A 24,574-nucleotide genomic window follows, 5' to 3' on the forward strand; every position below is an offset into this window, starting at 1 on the left:
GAGGCTAGTTTCGCTAAAATAAGACAGGATTTGTCAAAAGTAGACCAGGAGCATCTATTTGAAGTAAGTATACATTTGTACAGTGGGAAGCATTCAAAGGAAAAACAGTAAGATTTCAGGGCCAATGTACTACTGTAAGGCTGAAAGCCAGGGCTAACAAGTACAGGAAATCCTGTATGTTTTTTGAAGGTTGGTTAAGGGGAAAAAAGAAGCATATAGCATTTACAGAGAAGTAAAGACAAGGGTGGTCCCTCTAAGGCATAAGCATGGGATGATGCTTAAAAAGGGAAAAAAACAGACAAAGAGAAGGTCATAAGATATTAGTAGTAGGTAGGATGAAGATAAATATGAAGGCATTTTATATGTACATTAAAGAATAACAAAGGAAAGAGTAAGGGACAACCAGGACAATTGCAGTGGAGCTAGAAGATACAGGTGAGGTCCTAAATATATACTTTTAATCAGTAGTCACAAAGGAAACAGACTTTGCAGTTGAAGAGCTCAGTAAAAGGGAAGGGGGAAATTTTCCATAAATCAAGAGAAGGTACTTGATGCTTTTATGGGCCTGAAGGTGGACTAATCACCACAGCCAGATGAAATTTATCTCAAGCACCTATGGATTGTAAGGAAAGGAATTGCTGTGGTGCTGGCTGAGATTTTTAAACCTTTGTTTCCACAAATGAGGTACCACATGGCTGGAGGACAGCAAATGTGGTACCAGTCTTCAAGAAGGGCAGCAGTGAAAAGCCTGGGAGAAATTACAAACCTCTGAGCCTACTGTCAATAGTAGGAAAGTTATTGGTATAAATTGAGGGACAAGATTAATGATCACATGGGGAGGCAGAGACTGATCAGAGACACCCAGCATGGCTATGTCAAGGGCAGAACTTGTTTGACCAATTCAACTCAGTTTTTCAAGGAGGTAACAAAGTGTATTGATGAAGTCAGTGCAGTACATGTGGTTTAGATGGAGTTCAGGAAGACCCTTGACAAGTTCCCAGATGGGAAACAAAAGATTATGGACCATGGGATCCAGAACAAGTTAGCAAACTGGATCCAAAATTGTCTTTGCAATAGGAGGCACCCTCCAAAAGGACCACAACCTTGTTGTCTTTTGGAGGCTTGCATGTCTCAATGATCCAGAAAGCAATTTTGGCTGGAGTCAGGGCTTTATGCTTTGGCTCTTGGTAGAATCACCCATGGGGAGTCAAAGGATAGAGGTCTAAGTGTAGTCCACCGGTCCTCTATGTTTGGAGGTTCAGCTCCAGGCTAACAAACATGACTGGTAAAACAACGCTGTTACAAAAACGGTTATTAAGAATCCTTCTACGCCTGAGTGTGACAGTCATAGTCATACTTTATTGATCCCGGGGGGAAATTGGTTTTTGTTACGGTTGCACCATAAATAATTAAATAGTAATAAAACCATAAATAGTTAAATAGTAATATGTAAATTATGCCAGGAAAAAGTCCAGGACCAGTCTATTGGCTCAGGGTGTCTGACCCTCCAAAGGAGGAGTTGGTAAAGTTTGATGGCCACAGGCAGGAATGACTTCCTATGATGCTCTGTGTTGCATCTCGGTGGAATGAGTCTCTGGCAGAATGTACTCTGTGCCCTCAGTCTCCATCCAGGACTTGTATGGCTGACAGGAGTGAAAACTGAGGAGCTACTGACACGATAAAGAAGCCCCTGAACACCACCAGAGATGGAGGAACACACATGAAAGTTGCTGGTGAACGCAGCAGGCCAGGCAGCATCTCTTGGAAGAGGTACAGTCGATGTTTCGGGTCCGAAGGGTCTTGGCCCAAAACGTCGACTGTACCTCTTCCTAGAGGTGCTGCCTGGCCTGCTGCGTTCACCAGCAACTTTGATGTGTGTTGCTTGAAATTCCAGCATCTGCAGATTTCCTCGTGTTTACCAGAGATGGAGGACCTTCATTGCTGAAATAAGCACCAGTGGTGTAACAGGCAGTAAGTAATAGGAGAACAGGGTGATAGTAGAGGTCTATTTTTGTGCTTGAATGATTGTGACTATTGGTGTTCCACAAGGATCAGTAATGGGACCCTCACTGTCAGCAATATATGTGAATGATTTTAATATGAATAGAGGAAGCATAGTTAGTAACAATGTCCCCTCTAATTTTTTTTTACAGCTGCGCAGACAAAACATTGGTCTGAGCAGGAATTTTTAACACGGCCTTAAAACTGTGCAGCTTTTTATATTAACATTATATCAAATAAATTTTCAGCTGTTTTCCTGCAGAAAGAAATTTGTGGAACTATTTAGTGCAATGCACGAATTGGGAGAAATTAGATCTTTTCCCACATTAAGCTTTTATGCTTATCCACGAGACTGTTTTGTGGTTCCCACAATTTACTAAATCCGTATACTTCACAAGCAAGAACAAGGCCTAAACACCACAATGTCAACGCGGTCGTACCTGCAAGCAACGTCTCACATGACAACCAACGGCTCCCGCCCACTTCCGACGGTGGTCTCCTTTACAAAGATGGCGACCAGAGAGAAAGCTTTTTTTAAAATCTAATTTCAGAGGAGTCTGTGATCTTCCACTGCCCCCATGAGACGAAACAAGTTTAAAAAAACTGCTCTGTATTCCGCAGAAAGAAAGGCAAAAGAGAGTGTGGCGATGCCTGTTCCACACCGCGAAGACGACTGGGAATCCGTTTCCAGGAAGTGACGGAGGGACTAGACCAGCAGCGCCTGTGGCAGCGTGTACGAGGTGAGATGGGGATTGGGGCGAAGGGATAAGAGCGGGGATCAAAGGGAGAGCGGCTGCTAGCTCATTTGGTGTCGAAAAGAATGGGGTAGTTATCAGGGAATCATTATGACACTTATTATATTCACATTTTTCAGGGGGCTCTCGACAAGGTCCCACACAGGACGATGGTCAACAAGGTTAGCCAAGTGAGTTGGGGGGGTTATACACAGACATAAGGTTGAGAGTTGGTTATTGATTAGGAACGCATGGGAATAAAGGGTTGGCAGTTTATGTACTAATAGGGTTTTACAGACCAGTTATCCTTTTAGAAAGTTGATCATTCAGCCTATTTGTCTATATCAGTTCTCGGCAGAGTGATCTTAATCCGTCCCATTCTCCCATACATGAGGATGACCACCAGCAACTTTTATGTGCGTTGCCATTCTCCCATAACTTATTTTGCCTATCAACACTCGTCTGATTTTTTTGCCTCTTAATAAGGGATAATTTGCAGTACTGGGTTAATTGATTAAAGGCATCCATTAGTCTTGCGAGACCATGGATCTGCACCTGGAAAGTCTTCACTCTCCAGGGTGCAGGCCTGGGCAAGGTTGTATGGAAGCCCATGCTGCACGTCTCCCCTCTTCACGACACCAATGTTGTCCAAGGGAAGGGCATTAGGACCCATACAGCTTGGCAGCAGTGTCATCGCAGAGCAATGTGTGATTAAGTGCCTTGCTCAAGGACACAACACATTGCCTCGGCTGGGGCTCGAACTCACGACCTTCAGGTCGCTAGTCCAATGCCTTAACCACTTGGCCACATGCCCACACATCTTTGAGATGGCAGAAGGAGACCAGAGTACATTCAGGGATTGATTCTTGGGTCCCAGATATTTGCAGTCCATATCAATGATTAGGCTAAATTGGAATTGGTTTATTTTTATTTTTCCTTTTTAAGTTTGTTGTGGAATTGTTAGGAAAGCAGGCTTTAGGAAATGGGACAAGCTGAATAAAACTAGGATATACTTGCTAAAGTAGGACCACAGTGAAGATTCAGTAGACTGGTTTTGTGTTTAGCAGTTATGTGTTGTGAGGAGACATTAGACTGGACGGAAATCACTCAGATTTTGTAGAACGAGAGGATATCTCACTGAAACTTACAAAATTTCCAGGTCCAACAGATTAGATGCAGTAAAGATGTTTCTCCCAGTAGAGGAGAATGAAACTAGCAGTTGCAATTTCAGAATATGGTGTAGACTATTCAGGATGGGAATGAAGGGATATTTCTTCATTCAGAGCATGGTGGATCTTTGGAATTCTCTACTGTGCAGGGCTTTGAAGGCTCCATCATTTAATTTTTTTAAAAATTGGACTGAAAACAGTCTGTATTTCTTAAGAATAAAAACTTCTTTTATGGCTTTTATTCCCCCTTTTCTTTTCCAGTCCTAATGAAAGGTCTTGGCCCAAAATATCAACTGTTTACATCTCTCTATAGATGCTGCCTGACCTGCTGAGTTCCTCCAGCTTTTTGTTAGTGTTGCTCAAAATAAAAGGATACTTTTTCAATTCATCAAGCCTGTGTACTCAGTGGATGACTGGCTTTCTCCAATGTTACTAGGAATAATTCATTCCTTTATTTTGTTCATACCCATAGCACTTCACGGTGATCACTGGAGATTGGTATCAAATCTGGGTTGCTGCATTTATGAGACAGCAGTATTATCTGCAGTGCCACTGTGATGGGCAGTGCAATTATCTACAGATCAAGAATATTAATTACCAAATAATTAAGCTTAATTACTGAATTTACAGTCAACTGGCACTGCTCTATATTTAACCCAGATGGACAAGTGAATATGAAAATCAAGGTTCTTCCTTAATGAGTTTGGTGATCTTAAATGAATTTTTCCTGAAGATATAATTTAGATTGACTGAATTACGTTGCTCCATTTATTTAGTCTTTTCCATCCAGCAAAAGAGAGAGCTGCAAATGCAGCTTCTTCCATTTGTGCTCACTTACTGCACATTACACCTCTGGCATTTCGAGCAGCCTTGACGGCCCTTCATCTCTTATGTACAGAGCTTCCTTCGTTGTCAGTAATTTCCTCTCGATTTTCACTACCAGCAGTCACGCAAGTCCCAGGTGGAGACCGAGGAATACTGTCACACTCAGATGTAGAAGGATTCTTCATTGCTGTTTCTGTAACAAATTTGTTTGGCCAGTCAGGGTTATTAGCCCTGAGCTGAACCCCCGAACCTGGAGGACATGTGGACTACTCTTAGTCCGGCCTTTATCCTTTGACCTGTTTGGCATGGGTGACCCTACCAAGAGGCAAAGCTTGAAGCCTTGATTCCAGCCAGCATCGCCCTCCAGGTCATTGAGAGATGTGAGTCTCCAGACCCTATGACAATGTTGTGGTCCTTCCATTTGTATATTTCCTTTAATCTAGTAAGAAGCACCTGAGGCTTTCCACAGGAACACCAGACAAAAATTTGGATAATATATTGTTGAAAGTGATCAAAAGATTGATAAAAATAGAAAATTTGAAGAATGTTGGTGGTGGGAGGTTAAAGCAAATACAAGCTTGGAGCTTTGGTAGCTGAAGGAGCAGCACAACTGGTGGAGACATTACACGTGCAGATGATCAAGGGAGCACAGATAATTTCAAAACTATGAAGACTGGAGGGTATTAGACAGGATGCAGCAAAACCCTGAATGGATTTCAAAACGTGAGAATTTTAAAAATAGAAGTATTTTGAAGCTGAAGCTATTCTAGTTCACATAAACACAGGATTGATAGGTTAATATACCTTAATGTGAATTATAACATGGGAAGCAGCAGTTTGGATGACCTTGGTGAATGGGATGAAGTTAGTCATGAGTGTTGGAATGAATGTGAAAGAGATAACAAAGGTGAGGGCTTTACGAGGAGAAGGTTCTGGAGTTGAATGGTGTGAGTCCGGTAGAAATAGCTGGCATGGATATGGTGTTCAAAACTCTTCAATAAAGTATGGGACTGCGGATGCAGAGTCCTGACTCAAAGTCCGATTTGTCAAGGATAAGGATGGAGTTGGTTGCCAGGGAATGAAACTTGTGATGGTGTCTGAAGGTTTGTGCTGGAACTTTATGATTATTTCATTGTGTATATTTGATAAGCATTTTGGTAATTCGGAGGCACTGGTGGGGCTGAGAAATGAGGTAAGCTGGATGAGGTGGGTATACATGTGGAAGTTCACCGCACGCTGTCGGAGCAGTGCTGCCAGGATAATCAAGGACACGACCCACCCAGCCAACACACTTTTCGTCCCTCTTCCCTCCGGGAGAAGGCTCAGGAGCTTGAAGATTCGTACGGCCAGATTTGGGAACAGCTTCTTTCCAACTGTGATAAGACTGCTGAATGGATCCTGACCCGGATCTGGGCCGTACCCTCCAAATATCCGGACCTGCCTCTCGGTTTTTTTGCACTACCTTACTTTCCAGTTTTCTATTTTCTATTTATGATTTATAATTTAAATTTTTAATATTTACTAGTTTTAACTATTTTTAATGTCTTTAATATTTGTAATCCAGGGAATGTGAAGTTCAGAATCAAATATCGCTCTGATGGTTATACGTTCTAGTGCCAATTGTTTGGTGACTATATAAAGTATAATTGATGGCATATTATCAAAGGGGATGTCAGTATGTGAGAAATGGCTGGAAGTGGGGACGTGAAGATAAATCCCTGGGTGGTACATGGGTGCAGGAGAAGAAACCATTGCTTGTGAGTGTATTTTTGCAGGATTAAAAGTATTCAGTAAATCAAACTGTAGAGAGTTGATGTTTCAGACCCAAATCCCAAGGACTAGATGTTTCAGTCCTAATAGATATTCCCTAAATGGGGCTCTCTCGACTTTTACTTTTTATTTCTGATTTCCATTTTTTTGCAGAGGGGGGAGAAAATTGGATGATAAATTTCTACTGAGAGGTGTACTGAGTGTTGATCTAATTGTATTTCAGTCATTGTATATTCAAATGCTATTGTCTTGATCTGTGTCAGTGTACTTTATTGACCAGATTAAATGGGCCTCATCTTCCCACAGATTTGTTTTCACTCTTCACTTCCTCCTATCAAGACAGACATTGGTGGTGGAAGTGATCTGAATGACTCTTGTCATATATTTCCTTCCTAAACCTTTTAGAAGGCACTTGTTTTTGGATGTTATATTCTGTTGTATATACTTGACATTTTATTTGAAGAAGTTATTTTTTTTGTCAGGGAGCAGCTTCACAAATGACCAGAGAAATAAGCTGTTGGATATTTCAATTGTTTGCCCTCTTTGTTTACAGTTATGTCTGGTGGTTTCCTAGTCATCATCTGGTCATGGGATGCTAATGTGAGCTACTACTGACTGTTTTTCCAACAGGGAGTATAGCTCATTTCCACTATTATTCAGTTCTGCTAAGTGAGCACAGAACTGATCTGTGGATCTTCCTTATTTTTATGAACTTAAGTGCTTTCTGCTTAAGGGCTTAATAAATTTATTTTTATCTGTATGCTGCAAACCTAGCATATAATAATCTTGATCAATTGTGCTATTTCAATGGTGGATAAAGTCCAAGCAGCTGAATGACTCCCTGTTCCTATTACAGATGAGTTGAGTTGCATTTTGTTTACTGAAGGATGATAATTTAATGTATTCCCATTTGCACATCGTAACACTAACGGTCTTCATTTGCAGATGGCACATAGAATTTTGTTGAGAAGGCTCGCATCAATGACCCTTAGGGAGGCTCCTCGGTCACTGCAGTCTCAATCCTCAGCACATCTTCCAGCCTTGAATTCCCTTTGCTGGTGTGGCATCAAGCCTTCCTTTCATCACCTAGCCAGTGTAACTGTTGCCAGAAGATTTTGTGCATCTCCTACCAATGAAATTTCCTTCAATGTACAGAACCAAGCAGATTTCACTGAACGGGTCATCAATAGTACAAAACCAGTCTTGGTGGATTTCCATGCAAGGTGAGTTTATATTTTTGGTTTCAGTCATTGTTGGGTTTTCCACTGACCTATTCCAGCTCACCTCGGATATGCATGTGCATCAGGTTGTAGTGCTTGCTATATTCAAGAATGATTACATCATTTCCAATACAAAAGTGTAAAGGAGAACGAAATATTCCGGATCCAGTGCAGCACAAAAAAAATCACAAAAGATAAAGAACACAATAATTATAATAAAAAAACACAAATGTATATATATATATATATATAGTTTATAGGCATAAACTGAATGTATGATGATTAATTCTATATCGTTGAAAGACTGTTTATTTCAGTACAGAGCATGTATCAATCCTTGGGCTTCTTGGGTATTTACTGGAAAGACTTGCTGAAATAAAAGCCACTGAAACGTCAGAGTAAACAACTAATTAATGCCTTGTGTATTGACTTCTGCCAGAAATGTTCTTTTCCCTTTTTGTATTGTTTTGTTTAGTTTTCCAGCGGTTTTGAGCTACAACACATGTTACAATTACTCAGGGATACCAGGAATAGATCTTTATTCTCTCTTTAAAATAACTGATACCAGATGAACTGTTTGCAGGGGTGAATGCTGTGGCTGCTTGGCCCTTTGTTAAATATTTGGGAGGAATAGCACATGGGCCAAGTTTTCCATTTCCATTGTATGCGTAAGAAAAAAAATGGATAAGCAGAATTCCGGAGTTGGCCAAAGTTGGAATCGTTCCTTGGTGTCATTTTCATAGATCTTTCTAAACCCTGTTAGAGATCTTGACATTGTTTCTCAAGTGCAGTGCCCTGAACTGGATATGTTATTTGTGCTGAGGCCCAACAAATGACCCAGAAATCACATCCAAGCATTACTCCTAATGTTGTAGGAGGTTACAACTCATCCAGGTCTGTACATGCATCTATTTCAGTACAGGAAAAAAAAGCCTTTTGGGCCAATTCATGTTTGGATTTGGGCATCAAACAATCCCATTTTCCACTCCTCACTACATTTTCTATTCACTTATCCCTTTGTGAGCTCAGCCCTTGAATGCATTCTTGTGGTTGAGATAGATGAGTAGGATATTTTGAACTCACTTTTGATCCCAGAAATATAGCTGAGAACTTGAAACTGCATCTCCCCCTCAGGTGCACAGAGCAGATCCAGTAGTACTTATTGAAGAGTGGGAAAGTTTTTCTGACCAATAAGTATCCCTTATCTAATGACACTAAGGCAGATAATCTGAACATTATATTGCTTTCTGCCCCGTTTTGGCTGCCATATTTTCTGCATTGCAACTAAGCTACACAAAGTATCCTGGTTAAGAATTCCAGCCTTTCAATTTCCCATGCAGTCACATTGTTAGGCAAGTACACTCTTATGAGTTGTATGCATTTTTTTCCTGTGGTCAGATGGTTATGCAACTCACTAGAACATGTCTGAACTCATTTGGGCTCTTGTGGTGTGCAGAAAAATAAAGCTGGCTGCCTAAGCTAGAATAAGATCCCTGATCTTTGATTAAAGGGATATCACATCCCCTTGCAGTATTGTTACCACATTGAAGGTGAAATTAGGGAGTACAGAATAATGTCTGGGGGGCAGAGCAGGTTTAATAGGGAAGAAACACAGGGCTAGGAGAAGGGCTGTTTTACAAAGCTAATTATTTCTCTGATTTGCCATTAACTATAATTAACCTCATCAGAATAACTTCCTGCACAGTGCCATAACCTTTTTTTAATCTTGCCCTCCATCCAAGCACAATATTTTGATCTGATGGAGCATGTTTTGGCTCTTCTGTTAACAGATTAACTCCACATGCATGTCCAGTTGAAGTCAAATTAACTGTTGACAATGGATGAAGCCGGATCTAGCTTTTGTACACACAGATACCACACTCTGGGCTTTTGCTTTCATTTGCCCGAATCATAACATCAAACAAGGGTGCCTACAAATCATATAGATATTTAAAGCTTGAGCCTGGACTTTACTGACTGCAGAAACCTGTTCTGATTCAACTCCACATCGGCATCCTTCCTTAGTCCTGTTACTGACCTTCATTATATCTAAGAAAGAATAATTAGACTGTAGTTTTCCTGGAGAATCTTTTCCTCAATGTATCGACCAGAGCAAGTCCAAACAAATTAGGATAATTTGGTGTGCTGCGCCTTTTGGATTAGATACTGGGGCAAACGAGTGTGTTTGTAACTGAGCCCTGCTTCTTGCTGCTAACCATCATGAAGAAAAGTGAATGCAACTATGACACAGCATCTTGGTCTCATGATGAACGTGTAATGATATGAAAGGGACACAATTGCTTTGAGTGTACTGGTATTCAAACTGAGCTATGAAAGGAGAATTTGCATTTGTAAAGCACCTACCAAACTTTTAGGATACTCAAAATGACATGACGAGTGAAATGTTCTTTGAAACATACTCACTTGTAATATTAGAAAGGTGTTGGTGTAGACGTGGGAATTTCCAAGCAGCGGTAACGATTGTGGATCAGGGTTCCCAACCTTTTGGACCTATACCATTAACCGAGGGATCCATGGACCCCAGATTGGGAACCCCTGTTGTAAAGGAATGATGATGGCCCTTGTGCTAAGGATAAAAGTTATGTTCTTTTATAGTAGAACATAGGGTTGTTTATATACACTCGCAAGTGTAGGCAGTATATCTGTTTAATAATCCCCCCAAAAGAAGGCATAGCCAACTCTGCCAGGCTCTGTCATTTCTTAACCAATCCAATTATAATTTTACCAGTCTAGTTTGAGTTCAGATCTCTGGAGAGAACATACCCACAGCTTTCCAAAATTGGAAAGGGGAGTGCAGCCACTCAAGTCAAGCCTGACAGCACATAGCACAATCAATTCAAAGAACACCAAGATCTTTATAATAGGTCTGCTGGCAGGAATATGCAAAACAGTGTCCTGGAAATGACGCTTAGCATGTTTTTACAGGAAGAGTGAATGTTCTGCAACTATATGCTATTCAAATTGAATAGCCAACTGCACTGGGGAAATCAGCAATTTTTTGTGTTGTATTATAAATTGTTTTACTTGAATGAATAAGTAGAGGAGGGTTTGTTTCTTTGACAAGGAGTTTCATTTGTGAAAATTCAGTATTTTGTACAGTTAGATCAGATTTCAATGGTTCCTATCAGTTTTTGTTTTTCCTTAACCAATGCTGTTCCATATCTTTTTATATATAAAGAGGCAGTTTTAAATACACTGTGAGGAAAAAGCAACAAAGGAGGAAGTGTTTCTGTGCTGTTTGCCCATGCTATTTGTTGAGTACATCTGTGAAGTAAATTAAAGCTCTACCAGTGGTAACCATCCTGGGAGCAGGCTATTTTACATCTAGTATCGTTAATGGGATGGGATTCATTAATAATCTCATACTAAAGGATCCCCTAGGAAAGAGCATGGTAGAATTTCAAATTCAGTTAAATGTGGAAAAACACACTGAAACAAATGTCTAAAACTTACAATTCCATTGGTATGAGGACAGAATTGGCTAAGGTTAACTGCGGAAATAGATAGAGATCCCCATCCAAAACATTTCTGAAGGTATTTCCCAAAATTCAACATAAGTATATTCCTTTGAGAGGAACTACTCAATAAGAAGGAATTGACTTCCATGACTAATTAATGAAGTTGGGATTATTGGTGTCAAATTGAAAAGTGTATAATGTTGCAAAGATTAGTAGCAGAGTAAATGATTAGGACAGTTTTAGAAATTGTTAAAGTAACTAAAAATAAACAGGAAGAAGGTAAAATATTGAGAGTAGGCCAAATAATATGTCTTCACAGGTATATGAACATCCAATTTATGTATAATCTGTAAATATAAATGTTTGGGACACCAGCAGGATGGATTTATTACCTGCTTTGGGGCTGCAGGCTTCTTCTGTTGTGTGGAAACTCAATTCATGGCCACATTTCTGATTTATGAACTGTTCGGATTTACAAACGGTTTACAGGAACTGAACCCTGTCATAACCTGGAGAGGACTGTAGAAGGGTTTCTGCAGATATATGAAAAGGTAGAGAGTAGCCAAAGAAAATGTTGGTCCCTTAAAGGACAAGACTGAGGAATTGTAATGGGAATTGAGAAATGGCAGAGATTCTAAATAACTTATTTTGGATTATTGTTCATAGAAGCAGATATTCATCATCATTATGTGCCATGTCGTATAACCTGGGCAATCATGGTCTATCCATGACCATGATTGTTCTTGGCAAATTCTTCCACAGAAATGGTTTGCCATTGCCTTCTGGGCAGAGTCTTTATAAGATGGATGACACCAGCTATTATCAATACTCTTCAGAGATTGTCCACCTGGCATCAGTAGCCACGTAACTAGGACTTGTAATGTTCATCAGCTGCTCATACGACCATCCACCACCTGCTGCCATGGCTTCATGTGACCCTGATCGGGGGGGGGGGGGGCGGGGGAGCAGATATTAAAGGATGCAATGAATAGATAATCAAGGGGTTATGATGGAAGGAACTTAAGTAACTAACTATTAGGGGGAGAAAAAGTGCCAGGCGAAATGGGCCTGGCAAGTTACCTTGGACCTGATGACCTGCATATTAGGGTTGCCAATGAGCTGAATTTGAAGGTTGTAATCTACCAAAGTTGTCTGAGTTCTAGTGAGATCCCAGAAGATTTAAATGTTGCAAACATAATGCTCTCCTTTCAAGAAAGTGGAAAGTGATATGCCAGATTGTTTAAAATGTCACAGAAGTATTCAGATATTGCAAGCTCTCTGATAATTTTGACAGCTGGTAAACCAAGAAGTGTGATTTACCCAGGCGAGAATTGGGCTTGCCATTTTACTGTGGATAAGTTCACTGCGCAAAGAGCTGGCTTCATGAAATTGGTTTGGATGGGGATAAAATGAGCAAGGGTGCCACTCGGAGCAAGCCAAGCAGAAACATTAGGGTGATAAGTTAGCCAAGCATTTGCTGTTTGTAAATTGATTGAATCAGTATTAAGAAATGAACATCTGAGCACCTTGAACATTTGCAGCTCATCAGAGAGCATGGGAACATTTGTAAAGTGTGGGACAGATTTATAATTGTGGTATTAATGGGCAGTTACTTTAATTAGATGGATATGATTAAGGCATCCCACAGCAATTTGCATTGGGCCTCAACCACAGTTCAAAGTAAATTTTATTATATATATCACAACTTACAACTCTGGCATTCATTTTCCTGTGGGCATACTCAGCAAATCTATAGAATAGTAACAGGATCAATGAAAGTTCAACTAGAGTGGGGAAAGTAGAAAACTAGGCAAATATAAATACCAATAAATAACAAGAACATGAAATAACAAGATAGAGTCCGTAAAGTGAGATCATTGGTTGTGGAAACACCTCAATGGATGAGCAGGTGAGTGTAGTTATCCCCTTTTGTTCAGGAGCCTGATGGTTGAGGGGTAGTAATTGTCCCTGAACCTGGTGGTGCGAGTCCTGAGGCTTTCGTATCTTCTCCTGATGACAGCAGCGAGAAAGGAGCATGGCCTGGGTGGTGAAGGTCTCTGATGATGGATGCTGCTTTCTTATGACAGTGTTTTATGTAGATATAACCATATTGATTACTTACAAATAACTATATAGCAGGACAAAGGCACACCTAATTTTGCTACCTCAAGGATGGGTGACATTTCAGTGTGGACGGAAGCATAAAATTATAAACATTAAGGAATAAAATGATGTTAAATGGCTTTTAACATTGACAATGATGATAAGAATATTGTCTACTGGGAGCACTAGTCTAAGGAAGCTAAATGCTCAATATATATCCTTAAAATGCCTTAAGCAGTTTCAAAGCAATAATCAAAGTGGGTAGTCTAGAAATACAGGGACAAGGTAGGTACAAGGGAATTGAACTAGGGTCAGCTGTGACCACATTGAATGGTGGAAAAGGTTTAAATGCCTCTGCCCCCTGTTGATTTCTGTGATCTTTCCATTTGTACTTTTTTAAAATTTAGAGATACATCACAGTTACAAGCTCTTCTGGCTCTACAGGCCCATGACTCCCAATTACACCCATGTGACCAATTAACCGACTAACTCATCTGTACATCCTTGGACTGTGGGAAGAAACCAGAGCACCCAGAAGAAATTTATGTAGTCACAGGGAGAACGCACAAACTCCTTATGGTCAGCGGTGGCAATTGAACCCATGTTGTTGGCACTGTAGTAGCATTGTGCTAACCACTACGCTACTATGCTGTCCCTATTTATTTACCACTAGGTATTGCATATACCTTTTAGATCTAATATTTTCTGCTAAATATTTTTATTTCATACAAGTTGATCATATACTCATTGTGGTAAGAAGATTTGAGGTCTACAGTGTCAAACACTGCTTAGTGGTTGCAATCTTAGCTGTGGGCTTTGACCCAAGTACTTTTCCAGAGGCTTGAGCAGAAAGTCCAGGATGAGATGTTAAATAACTGTCCCATTAATGTCTTGGTGGGCACGTGGCCAAGTGGTTAAGGCATTGGACTAGCGACCTGAAGGTCGTGAGTTCGAGCCCCAGCCGAGGGAACGTATTGTGTCCTTGAGCAAGGCACTTAACCACACATTGCTCTGCGACGACACTGGTGCCAAGCTGTATGGGTCCTAATGCCCTTCCCTTGGACAACATTGGTGTCGTGGAGAGGGGAGACTTGCAGCATGGTCAACTGCTGGTCTTCCATACAACCTTGTCTAGGCCTGTGCCCTGGGGAGTGAAGACTTTCCAGGTGCAGATCCATGGTCTCGCAAGACTAACGGATGCCTTTTATTTTTTAATGTCTTGGTTGAAAGTGATGGGTCTCATAACATTATTTGAAAGGTTGGTTATATCCCTCAATCCCTCAGTCAACCCCATGTGTAGCAATAATCAGGAAATTTAAAGTTCAATCTGATAAGTGTTTAGTATGAACATACCTGAAGAGTAAACAATGCCAGGATACCCCTGATGTTTGACAGGACAAGTTTTTTAATGCCCAGCAATTATTATATAATTTTTCAAGCTTGTTTCAGATTTCTTGCAAGCGGAACTAAAAGGTTTGTGCTTACCTGCTTCTCCATACGTAGCTCAGCAGTTAGACTCATTCATCCATTGAACACAGCAATGCTGCACTAACTTCACTTGAACTGTGACCGCTGCAAAGCCGAAGGTCCAGTTCTTAAGAGGAGGCTCCGGCATTCTCATCTTAAAAGATATGTGGTTTATTTTGAAGAATAGCAGGGAGCTCTCTCTAGTGTCCAGACCAAAATTTATTCCTTAATGAATATTACAAAACATGATTATTGTGATTCAGTTGTTTAAGCAAAGTTGAGGTACATTAATTATTTGCTGGATTTCCTACAGTTCTGATGGAATCTGGAACAAAAAGAAACTACTGGAAGAAGTCAGCAGGCTGTGCAACATCCATGAGGGTGAAAGGAAATGTGGACTTTTCAGGTTGAGACCCTGTATCAATCCTAAATTGGGGTCTCAACCTGAAGCATTGACAATTTTTTCCCTCTACAGTTTCTGCTTGACCTACTGAGTTCCTCCAACAATATGTTTCTCCCCCGCCCCCAACGTAATGCAGGATTGTCTGTGCTTCAAAACTAAATTAACTCAGTTTCACTGTGTGGGATGTTTGATATCATGAAGAATACAATATAAAAATATAATTTTCTTTTTTAACTTTCATGGTTTACTATTATGTTGAATATATTTGTCATTAATGGCAGCATCACAGTGCATGGGCTTATCCAGTGTACTGTGGTGACAACATTAATGACACACATGTTCATAAATTTTGTGCAGATAAGTATAAGTTCAAAGCAATACCCAAAAAGCAGAAAAATACACAGCACCATTGTAATTTTTGAATTGTCACGAACTAGTTTTGTTCTGAAGATGCATGTGTTTTGAGGTGATATTTCTAATTATAAAAGCGTGCTTTGTGGTATGATCTTATGAATAGTGCCGTCCAAGAAGTTGCAGGTTTCATCTTTGGTTTGCTGATCTGAGCTGATATTGCAACAACCCTGTTGAAATTACTTTTAAAATGGGAAGTAGACCATCAACGCCAGGCATTGTTTAATACAATTTAAAATCCTACATAGACTACATTACTCAAAAGTAAGAATTCATAAAAAATTCCCAGAGGTGTCCCCGATGTGTGAGAAATGCAAGTCCTCAGAGGCAAATTTGTTACATAGTTTCTACTTTATGTCCCAGGATACAAGAGTATTGGAAGCAAATATTTGAGGCCCTATCAAAGGTACTAAAGGTTCAGATAATACCAGACCCCATTTTAATAATTTTTGGAACTTCTGCGAGGTCAAATAAATTCCAGGCTACCCAGCAACAACTCCTGACCTATGGCATACCTAATGGAAAGAAACTCATACTGATGTTCTGGAAAAAGGAGGAAACTCCATCACTCAGACAATGGCTGGCTGCATTAATGGATACTCTGCATCTAGAGAGAATAAGATACGTTATCAAGGACAGACTCAAGGAATCTGAAAAAATCTGGCAACCATTACTGTTGTATTTAGAAGAGACCGACAGCTGAACTAAGTGTGGGGGGCAGTAGGACCTAAACAGCTCATACGGGAGGGGTGAGGGGAGAGTAGGGCTGGGAAGGGGAGAGGAGACAGGCTGGTAGGGTTTCCTTTGCTTTTTGCTTGTTTACATACATTCATTTGACTCTCATTATGTTGTTATAAGAAAGAAAAGAAAAAAGAAGCATTGTACTTTAGGACATTGTCGGTTGTGGTTAGGCTGATGTTGCTTCACAATAAAAACATTTGAAAACAAATAAAATGGGAAGTAGAAAAAAGGTGGCCCATGAGCACTGCTGAATAATTTGTTGCTGGAAGTATGTGAGTATTTTAGGGTGTGAGAGATTTTGTAATGTTTTGGTTTGAGTTGAAATAGATAAATAGCGTTTCAAAACCATTTCTTCAGCTTTACATCCTTTACAAAATTTAAACGTTTGTGGTTAGAGACCATTCAGCAGCTTGAACCTGTTCTGCCGTTTTCATTAGATCAAGGTTCATTGGATCGTAGGTAGTTAAAGGGATGAAGTCCTGAAGAGAGAATATAGGGAGCTAGGTAGAAAGCTGAAAAACAGGACCTCAAGAGTAGTAATCTCTGGATTGCTGCTTGTGCCGCACATCAGTGAGGGTAAGAATAGGATGATTTGGCAGATGAGTGCATGGCTGAGGAATTGGTGCAAGGGGCTGGTATTCTGATTTCTGGATCATTGGAATCTCTTCTGACGAAGAGATGACCTGTAGAAAAAAAGGATGAATTACACTTGAACTTGACGAGGACCGATATCCTTGTGGAGAGATTTGCTAGAGCTGTTGGGGAGGGCTTAAACTAGTTTGGCAGGGGGGTGGGAATCTGAGTGATAGGTCAGAAGATGGGGCATTTGGTGTACAGGTAGATGCAGTGTGTGGAGAGTCTGTGAGGAAGGATAACCAGTTGATAGGATAAAATTGCAGCCAGTGGTAGCCAGCGAGGAGCTGAAGAATGGACTTGGGAGAGCTGGAAGGGGACATGAGAAGGTCTTGGTGACTAAAAGAGGGTGGTATGCTTGAACATGTTGATGAGAAGAAAGAGGATGTGCTAGAGCTTTTGAAAAACATTTGGATAGATAAGTCCAGGAGGCCAGACAGGATATGCCCCAGGACAGGAAGCAAAGGAGCAATAAAAACAAGCATTCCATCAACTATGATAGACTCTTTCAGAAAGTCAGGGGGCATGGCATCCAGGAAAAATTGGCTGTTTGATATAATTGGCTTGCCCATAGAAGGCAGAGGGTGGTAGTAGATGGAGAGTATTCTGCCTGGAAGTCTGTGACCAGTGGTATTCTGCAGGAATCTCTTGGTGATTTTTTTTTAATAAATGACTTAGATAAGGAAGTGGAAGGGTGGGTTAGTAAGTTCACAGATGACACAAAGGTTGGTGGAGTTGTAGATAACTGGAGGATTATTGTAAGTTGCAACAACAGGGTGTAGAGCTGGGTTGAGAAGTGGCAGATGGAGTTCAACTGGGAAAACTGAGATGATTAACTTTGGAAGGTCACATTTGAAGGCAGGATACAGGGTTAATGGTAGAAATTTTAGCTGGGTGGAGGAACAGATGGATCTTGGTCCATGTCCCCAAGATCCCTCAGAGTTGCTGTGCAAGTTAAGAAGGCTTGTGATGTTTTGGTCTTAATTAATCAGTGGATTGAGTTCGAGAGCCGCAAGGTAATGTTGCAACTCTATAAAACCCTGATTAAACCACACTTGGAATTTTGTGTTCAGTTGTGGTCGTCTCATTATAGGAAGGATGTGGAAGCTTTAGAGAGGGTGCAGAGGAAATTACCAGGATGCTGCCTAGACTGGAGGACAAGTTCTATGAAGTTGAGTGAGCTGGGGTTTTTCTGTTTGGAGTGAAAGAGAATAAGAGGTAACTTGATAGAAGTGTACAAGATGATAAGAGGCATAGATTGAGTGGATAGCCAGAGATGTTTTCTCGGGTGGAAATGGCTAATACAAGAGGGCATAATTTTAAAAGTGATTGGAGGAAAGTATAGGAGGGATGTCAAGAGTTAAGTTCTGCCAGGGTGGTGGTAGAGGCATTTAAGAAACTCTTAGATATGCACAGATGACAGAAGAATGGAGGTTTATGCAGGAGGAAAGGTTTAGATTGATCTTGGAGTAGGTTAAAAGTATAACACTGTGGGCCGAAGGTCTTGTACTGTGTGCTGTTTTGTGCTATTTTCTAAGGTTGATCTGAATCTCATTGCTTTGGTTCTGTAACACTGATACCCTTGGCGAACAGGCTTTTAGTGCTACGTTTGAAAATTGCAATTGCTAGTGAACTTGGGCCACTGCATTTTGAAGGAATTCCAGATTTCAGTTACTGCCAGGAAGTACTTATGGCCAAGCTCTAATATTATAATGCCTCCTTGTTCTACAATCCCTGGCAAGATAAAATAGTTTCTCTGCATCTACCTTATAAAAAAAATAGTAATTACGTCAAGTGGATCATATAATTTTTTTGCAAGTAAGTGAATACGGGTCTATAGAAGAAAAATGAATTGGCTCAAAAGATCCTCATGGCAGGAAAAAGAGGGGAGATGCGATCTCTGACACAGCTGCTGAGAATGTTTGAAAGGAAGGCAGAGGAAGTCTGTGAGTTAACACCGACATCAATGACATCAGCATTTTGGAATTAGTCACTACTGAACTGCTCAACCCCCAGTCTTAAATCATTATTGACATTGGGATTATCATCCATGATGCATTTTGTCAGCTGAAAATTTACAGTGTTTACATCCAAAAAATCTGTTGAAGAATAGTGAACTAAAATGATTATTTTAACTTTTCTGGAAAATTTTAACTCCAGTTTCTTCCTGTACTTGTAAATAAATTAACTTTATTTGTTACACAGTGTTTGGCCATCTGGTGCCTAACCATAGTGGTTCCTGACACGTAGGGGATGTTCCTGTATCATTCAGTGAGGTTCTGATTGCCTGAACAGTCATGACGAGGACATTTTTGGGTCTGGAAGTCTAAAAGTTAACTGAGTTAGTTGATTTAGTTTTTAAGACCCCTTTTCCTCTGTTGTTTGCTGGATTGGGATCAGGAATAAAACAGTAATTGCGCACCACGGTAGCATGGTGGTTAGCAAAATGCTTTACAGTCGAGGCAACCTGAGTTCAATGCCTGCCGCTGCCTGTAATGAATTTGTACGTTCCCCTGTGACTATGTGGATTTCCTCCGGGTGCTCCAGTTTCCTCCCACAGTCCAAAGACGTACCGGTTTGTAGGTTAATTGGTCATTGTAAATTGTCCTGCGATCAGGCTAGGATTAAATTGGCGGTTGCTGGGTGGTGCAGCTCGAAGGTCCAGGAGGGTCTATTCCATGCTGCATGTCAGTAAGTAAATATGGTTTAAGCTCTTTGGATGGCATTTTGTTAAAGTGCCAAGCCCTAAGTTTGTATGGTGTTCAGTTTCACTGTTGGGTAAACTGTAGCTAATCAAGGGCATTATGATTGTCCAGAGGGTACAGGCTCAGCTCATTGCAGGGTTAGTGCAGCCTCTGCTGAGTTAACAAAATCGCATTTGAGGGATTAGAGTTTGCTTGTCTTATGGTCTTATTATAACCTGCTTCCGGCATCTGAATGGCTGATGGGATAAAGGAGACGAATGGTCCAGAGGACACCAACTGCAGGATTTCTTTCTATTGGGTAAGGGTATCATTGGGAACTATAATGTCTCCCATGATCAGTTAGCTCTTAGCTGCTTATTTGATTGGATACTTACAGTAAACATATAACATAGACATTTACAGCACAGTACAGGGCCTTTGGGCCCACAATGTTGTGCCAGCCATGTAACCTACTCTAGAAACTGCCTAGAATTTCCCTACCGCATAGCCCTCTATTTGTCTCAGCTCCATGTACCTATCTAAGAGACTCTTAAAAGACCCTATTGTATCCGCTTACACTGCCACCGCCATGCACCACCACTCTCTGTGTGGAAAACTTACCCTGACATCCCCTCGTTACCCATTTCCAAGCACCTTTACACTATGCCCCCTCATATCAGCCATTTCAGCCCTGGGAAAAAGCCTCTGGCTATCCACACAATCAATGCCTCTCATCACGTTATACACCTCTCATTCCCCAAGGAGAAAAGGCCAAGTTCACTCAGCCTATTCTCTTAAGGTACACTCTCCAATCCAAGCAACATCCTTGTAGATCTCCTCTGCAATCTCTCTATAGTATCCACATCCTTCCTGTGCTCTATGGGGTCTGACCAAGGTCTTATATAGCTGTAACATTACCTTATGGCTCTTGAACTCAATCCCATGGTTGACGAATGCCAACGCACCTTACACCATCTTAACAACAGTGTCAACCTGTGCAGCGGTTTTCAGTGTCCTGTGGACACGGACCCCAAGATCTCTCAGATCCTCCCCACTGCCAAGAGTCTTACCATTAATGTCATATTCTGTCTTCAAATTTGACCTGCCAAAATGAACCACTTCACACTTATCTGGGTTGAAGTCCATCTGCCACTTCTTAGCCCAGTTCCGCAATCTATCGATGCCCCATTGTAATCTCTGACAACTGTCCAGATAATCCACAACACCCTCAACCTTTGTATGATAGAAACATAGAAAATAGGTGCAGGAGTAGGCCATTCGGCCCTTTGAGTCTGCACTGCCATTCAGTATGATCATGGCTGATCATCCAACTCAGAACCCTGTTCCTGCCTTCCCTCCATACCCCCGATCCCTTTAGCCACAAGGGCCATATCTAACTCCCTTTTAAATATAGCCAATGAACTGGCCTCAACTGTTTCCTGTGGCAGAGAATTCCACAGATTCACCACTCTCTGTGTGAAGAAGTTTTTCCTAATCTTGGTCCTAAAAGGCTTCCCCTTTATCCTCAAACTGTGACCCCTCGTTCTGGACTTCCCCAACATCGGGAACAATCTTCTTGCATCTAGCCTGTCCAATCCCTTTAGGATTTTATACGTTTCAATAAGATCCCCCCTCAATCTTCTAAATTCCAACAAGTATAAGCCTAGTCGATCCAGTCTTTCATCATATGAAAATCCTGCCATCCCAGGAATCAATCTGGTGAACCTTCTTTGTACTCCCTCTATGGCAAGAATGTCTTTCCTCAGATTAGGGGACCAAAACTGCACACAATACTCCAGGTGGGGTCTCACCAAGGCCTTGTACAACTGCGGTAGTATCTCCCTGCTCCTGTACTCGAATCCTCTTGCTATGAATGCCAGTATACCATTCGCCTTTTTCACCGCCTGCTGTACCTGCATGCCCACTTTCAATGACTGGTGTATGACACCCAGGTCTTGTTGCACCTCCCCTTTTCCTAATCGGCCACCATTCAGATAATAACCTGTTTTCGTGTTTTTGCCACCAAAGTGGATAACCTCACATTTATCCACATTAAATTGCATCTGCCATGAATTTGCCCACTCACCTAACCTATCCAAGTCACCCTGCATCCTCTTAGCATCCTCCTCACAGCTAACACTGCCGCCCAGCTTCGTGTCATCCGCAAACTTGGAGATGCTGCATTTAATTCCCTCATCTAAGTCATTAATATATATTGTAAACAACTGGGGTCCCAGCACTGAGCCTTGCGGTCACTGCCTGCCATTCTGAAAAGGTCCCGTTTATTCCCACTCTTTGCTTCCTGTCTGCCAACCAATTCTCTATCCACATCAATACTGTACCCCCAATACCGTGTGCTTTAAGTTTGCACTCTAATCCCCTGTGTGGGACCTTGTCAAAAGCCTTTTGAAAATCCAAATATATCACATCCACTGGTTCTCCCCCATCCACTCTACTAGTTACATCCTCAAAAAATTCTATGAGATTCTATCATCAGCAAACATACTAACCCACCCTTCTACTTCTTCATCCCGGTCATTTATAAAAATCACAAAGAGGAGGGGTCTGAGAACAGATCCCTGTGGAACACGACAGGTCACTGACCACCTTGCAGAATACGACCCATCTGCAACCACCCTTGTCCTCTGTGGGCAAGCTAGTTCTGGATCCACAAAGCAAGGTCTCCTTGGATCCCATGCCTCCTTATTTTCTGAAGGAGCCTAGCATGGGGAACCTTATCAAATACCTTACTGAAATCCAAATACTCTACATCCACTGTTCTACCTTCATCAGTGTATTTTGTTACTTCCTCAAAGAATTCAGTCAGGCTTGTAAGGCGCGTCCTGTCCTTGACAAAGCCATGTTGACTATCCCTAATCAGATTATGTCTCTCCAAATGCTCATAAATCCTGCTTCTCAGGATCTTCTCCAACAACTTGTCCACCACTGAAGTCAGATTCACTGGTCTATAATTTCCTGGGTTATCTCTACTCCCTTTCTCGAACAAGGGAACAACATTTGCAACCCTCCAATTCACCGGTACATCCCCATTGATGACGCAAAGATCATCGCAAGAGGCTCAGCAATCTCCTCCCTCACTTCCCACAGTAGCCTGGAGTATATTTCATCCAGTCCCAGTGACTTATCTAACTTAATGCTTTCCAAAAGCTCCAACACATCCTCTTTCTTAATGTCTATATGCTCAGTCCACTGTAAGTCATCCCCACAATGGCCAAGGTCTTCTCCCCTGGTGAATACTGAAGCAAATTATTCATTAGGTACCTCTGCTACCTCCTCCGACTCCATGCACACGTTTCCACTATCATACCTGATTGGTCCTATTCTCACATGGCTCATCCTCTTGCTCTTCACATACCTGTAGAATGCCTTGGTGTTTTCCTTAATCCTGCTCACCAAGGCCTTCCTTCTATAGTATGGCTTTTTGGATTCAGTACTTTGGAACAATTACCATAAAGGCATCAATATTGGCACACAAAAAGAAATGGATTGCACATAATGCTAGATGTTATGGAAGGAATGGAGGGAGGAGAAAATAACTTTTGTAACTTGTAGTTCTGGTCAGTTCCTCTGGAAATGTGATGTTACTTCTACACTTTATGAATTTGTACAAAACAGAAGTGGGTCATTCAGCTGCTCATATCTGTATTTGCTTTTTGTCCCACTTGTGCTTTTTTTTCTCACAGCACTACATAATTTTTTTCTGTATTTATCCATTTCACTCTTGAAAGGTTTGATTGAATTTGCTTCCACTATCTTTTTACTGCAGTTGTCGTATTTCTTGGTATCAGCTTTGCTGCACAACATGCTAATCTCGGTGTATGCATGATGGTGCTGGAAATGAAATACAAAAGATGCTGGAATTAGAGAAGTGATACCTGGAACTCCACTCTCCAGTTCTGATGCAGAAGTGTTAATTGTTCAATCCCACAAGCTGACTGTTCTACCTGTTACAAAATTACCCCAGAAATCAGTGCTTCCTTCAGCTCAGCAGAAATACTGAATGTGCAGAATGTGGTTATTCTGTGATTAAGCTATTTGCTGTAGTTCAATGAAAGGTGGGGCACCGGTACTAAAAATAGAAAATCAAGTCGTTCTTAAGGAGTAACTAGGTGTAACAGTGAAGATCAGGCATAGACTAAAGTTCACTGACATCAATTCATTATAGCTTGGCAGTTGCCAAGTGAAACACAACCTAGGGTTATCGGTAAAACATAAAGTATAAATATGATCTAAAACCGATAAGCCAAAGGTAAGGCCACAATGTTTGGAATGTCATAGAATCATAGAGCCTTGCAGCACTGAGAAAGGCCCATTGGCCCATCTAATCCATGCCAGACTATTATTCTGCCTAGTCCCATTGACCTGCACCTGGACCATAGCCCTCCATTTCTGTCTTGTCCAAACTTCTCTTAAATGTTCAAATTGAACGGATGTCCACCACTTCCACTGGTAACTCATTGCACACTCTCACCACCCTTTGAGTGAATAAATTTTCTCTCATGTTCCCCTTGATCATGATTGGCTCCATTTCTCGCCCATTAAAGCGTCGATGAAGATTGAGCGAGCACGGAAGACAGGTGAGTGTCCAGTGCCACCTCCCACCCTCGAGCTCGCTGTTGCCGGAGGGAGATGTCTGCTTGTGGAGTTCCCTCACTCACTGCTTCTGAGGGAAGATCCCTGCGTTTGATTGGTCTCTTCTCCCCCACAGATGCTGTCGGAGGAGAATGCCAAAGTCCTGGGTCTGTGGTTTGTGGATTGGATTGTAGTTCAATTGGAGTCTTTAAATTTTGTATGAATTTTATATTCCTTGTTCTTTCTTGTGTGTGCAATTTTACTCATGGGGGGGGGTTGATGTTCTTGTTCTTGTTTGCACAATTTGTGTTTTTTTTGTGTGGGGGGGGGTTGGTCGATGT

The 24,574-nt window shown here is 41.3% G+C and overlaps 1 protein-coding gene across 3 annotated transcripts in view; it reads left to right on the forward strand.

Annotated features, from left to right (window-relative positions):
• The first annotated feature begins 2,642 nt into the window (after positions 1–2,642).
• txn2 (thioredoxin 2) overlaps positions 2,643–24,574 on the forward strand; it is a 29,241-nt gene continuing 7,309 nt past the window's right edge. For all 3 annotated transcript variants that reach the window (XM_072271763.1, XM_072271764.1, XM_072271765.1), the window contains exons 1-2: positions 2,643–2,741; positions 7,445–7,722. In XM_072271763.1, coding sequence (XP_072127864.1) covers positions 7,445–7,722 — 278 coding nt within the window. In that variant the 5' untranslated portion in view covers positions 2,643–2,741. The remainder of the gene's footprint in view (positions 2,742–7,444; positions 7,723–24,574) is intronic.

This window comes from Mobula birostris, chromosome 11, assembly GCF_030028105.1.
Source record: "Mobula birostris isolate sMobBir1 chromosome 11, sMobBir1.hap1, whole genome shotgun sequence".
Taxonomy (NCBI): Eukaryota; Metazoa; Chordata; class Chondrichthyes; order Myliobatiformes; family Myliobatidae; genus Mobula; species Mobula birostris.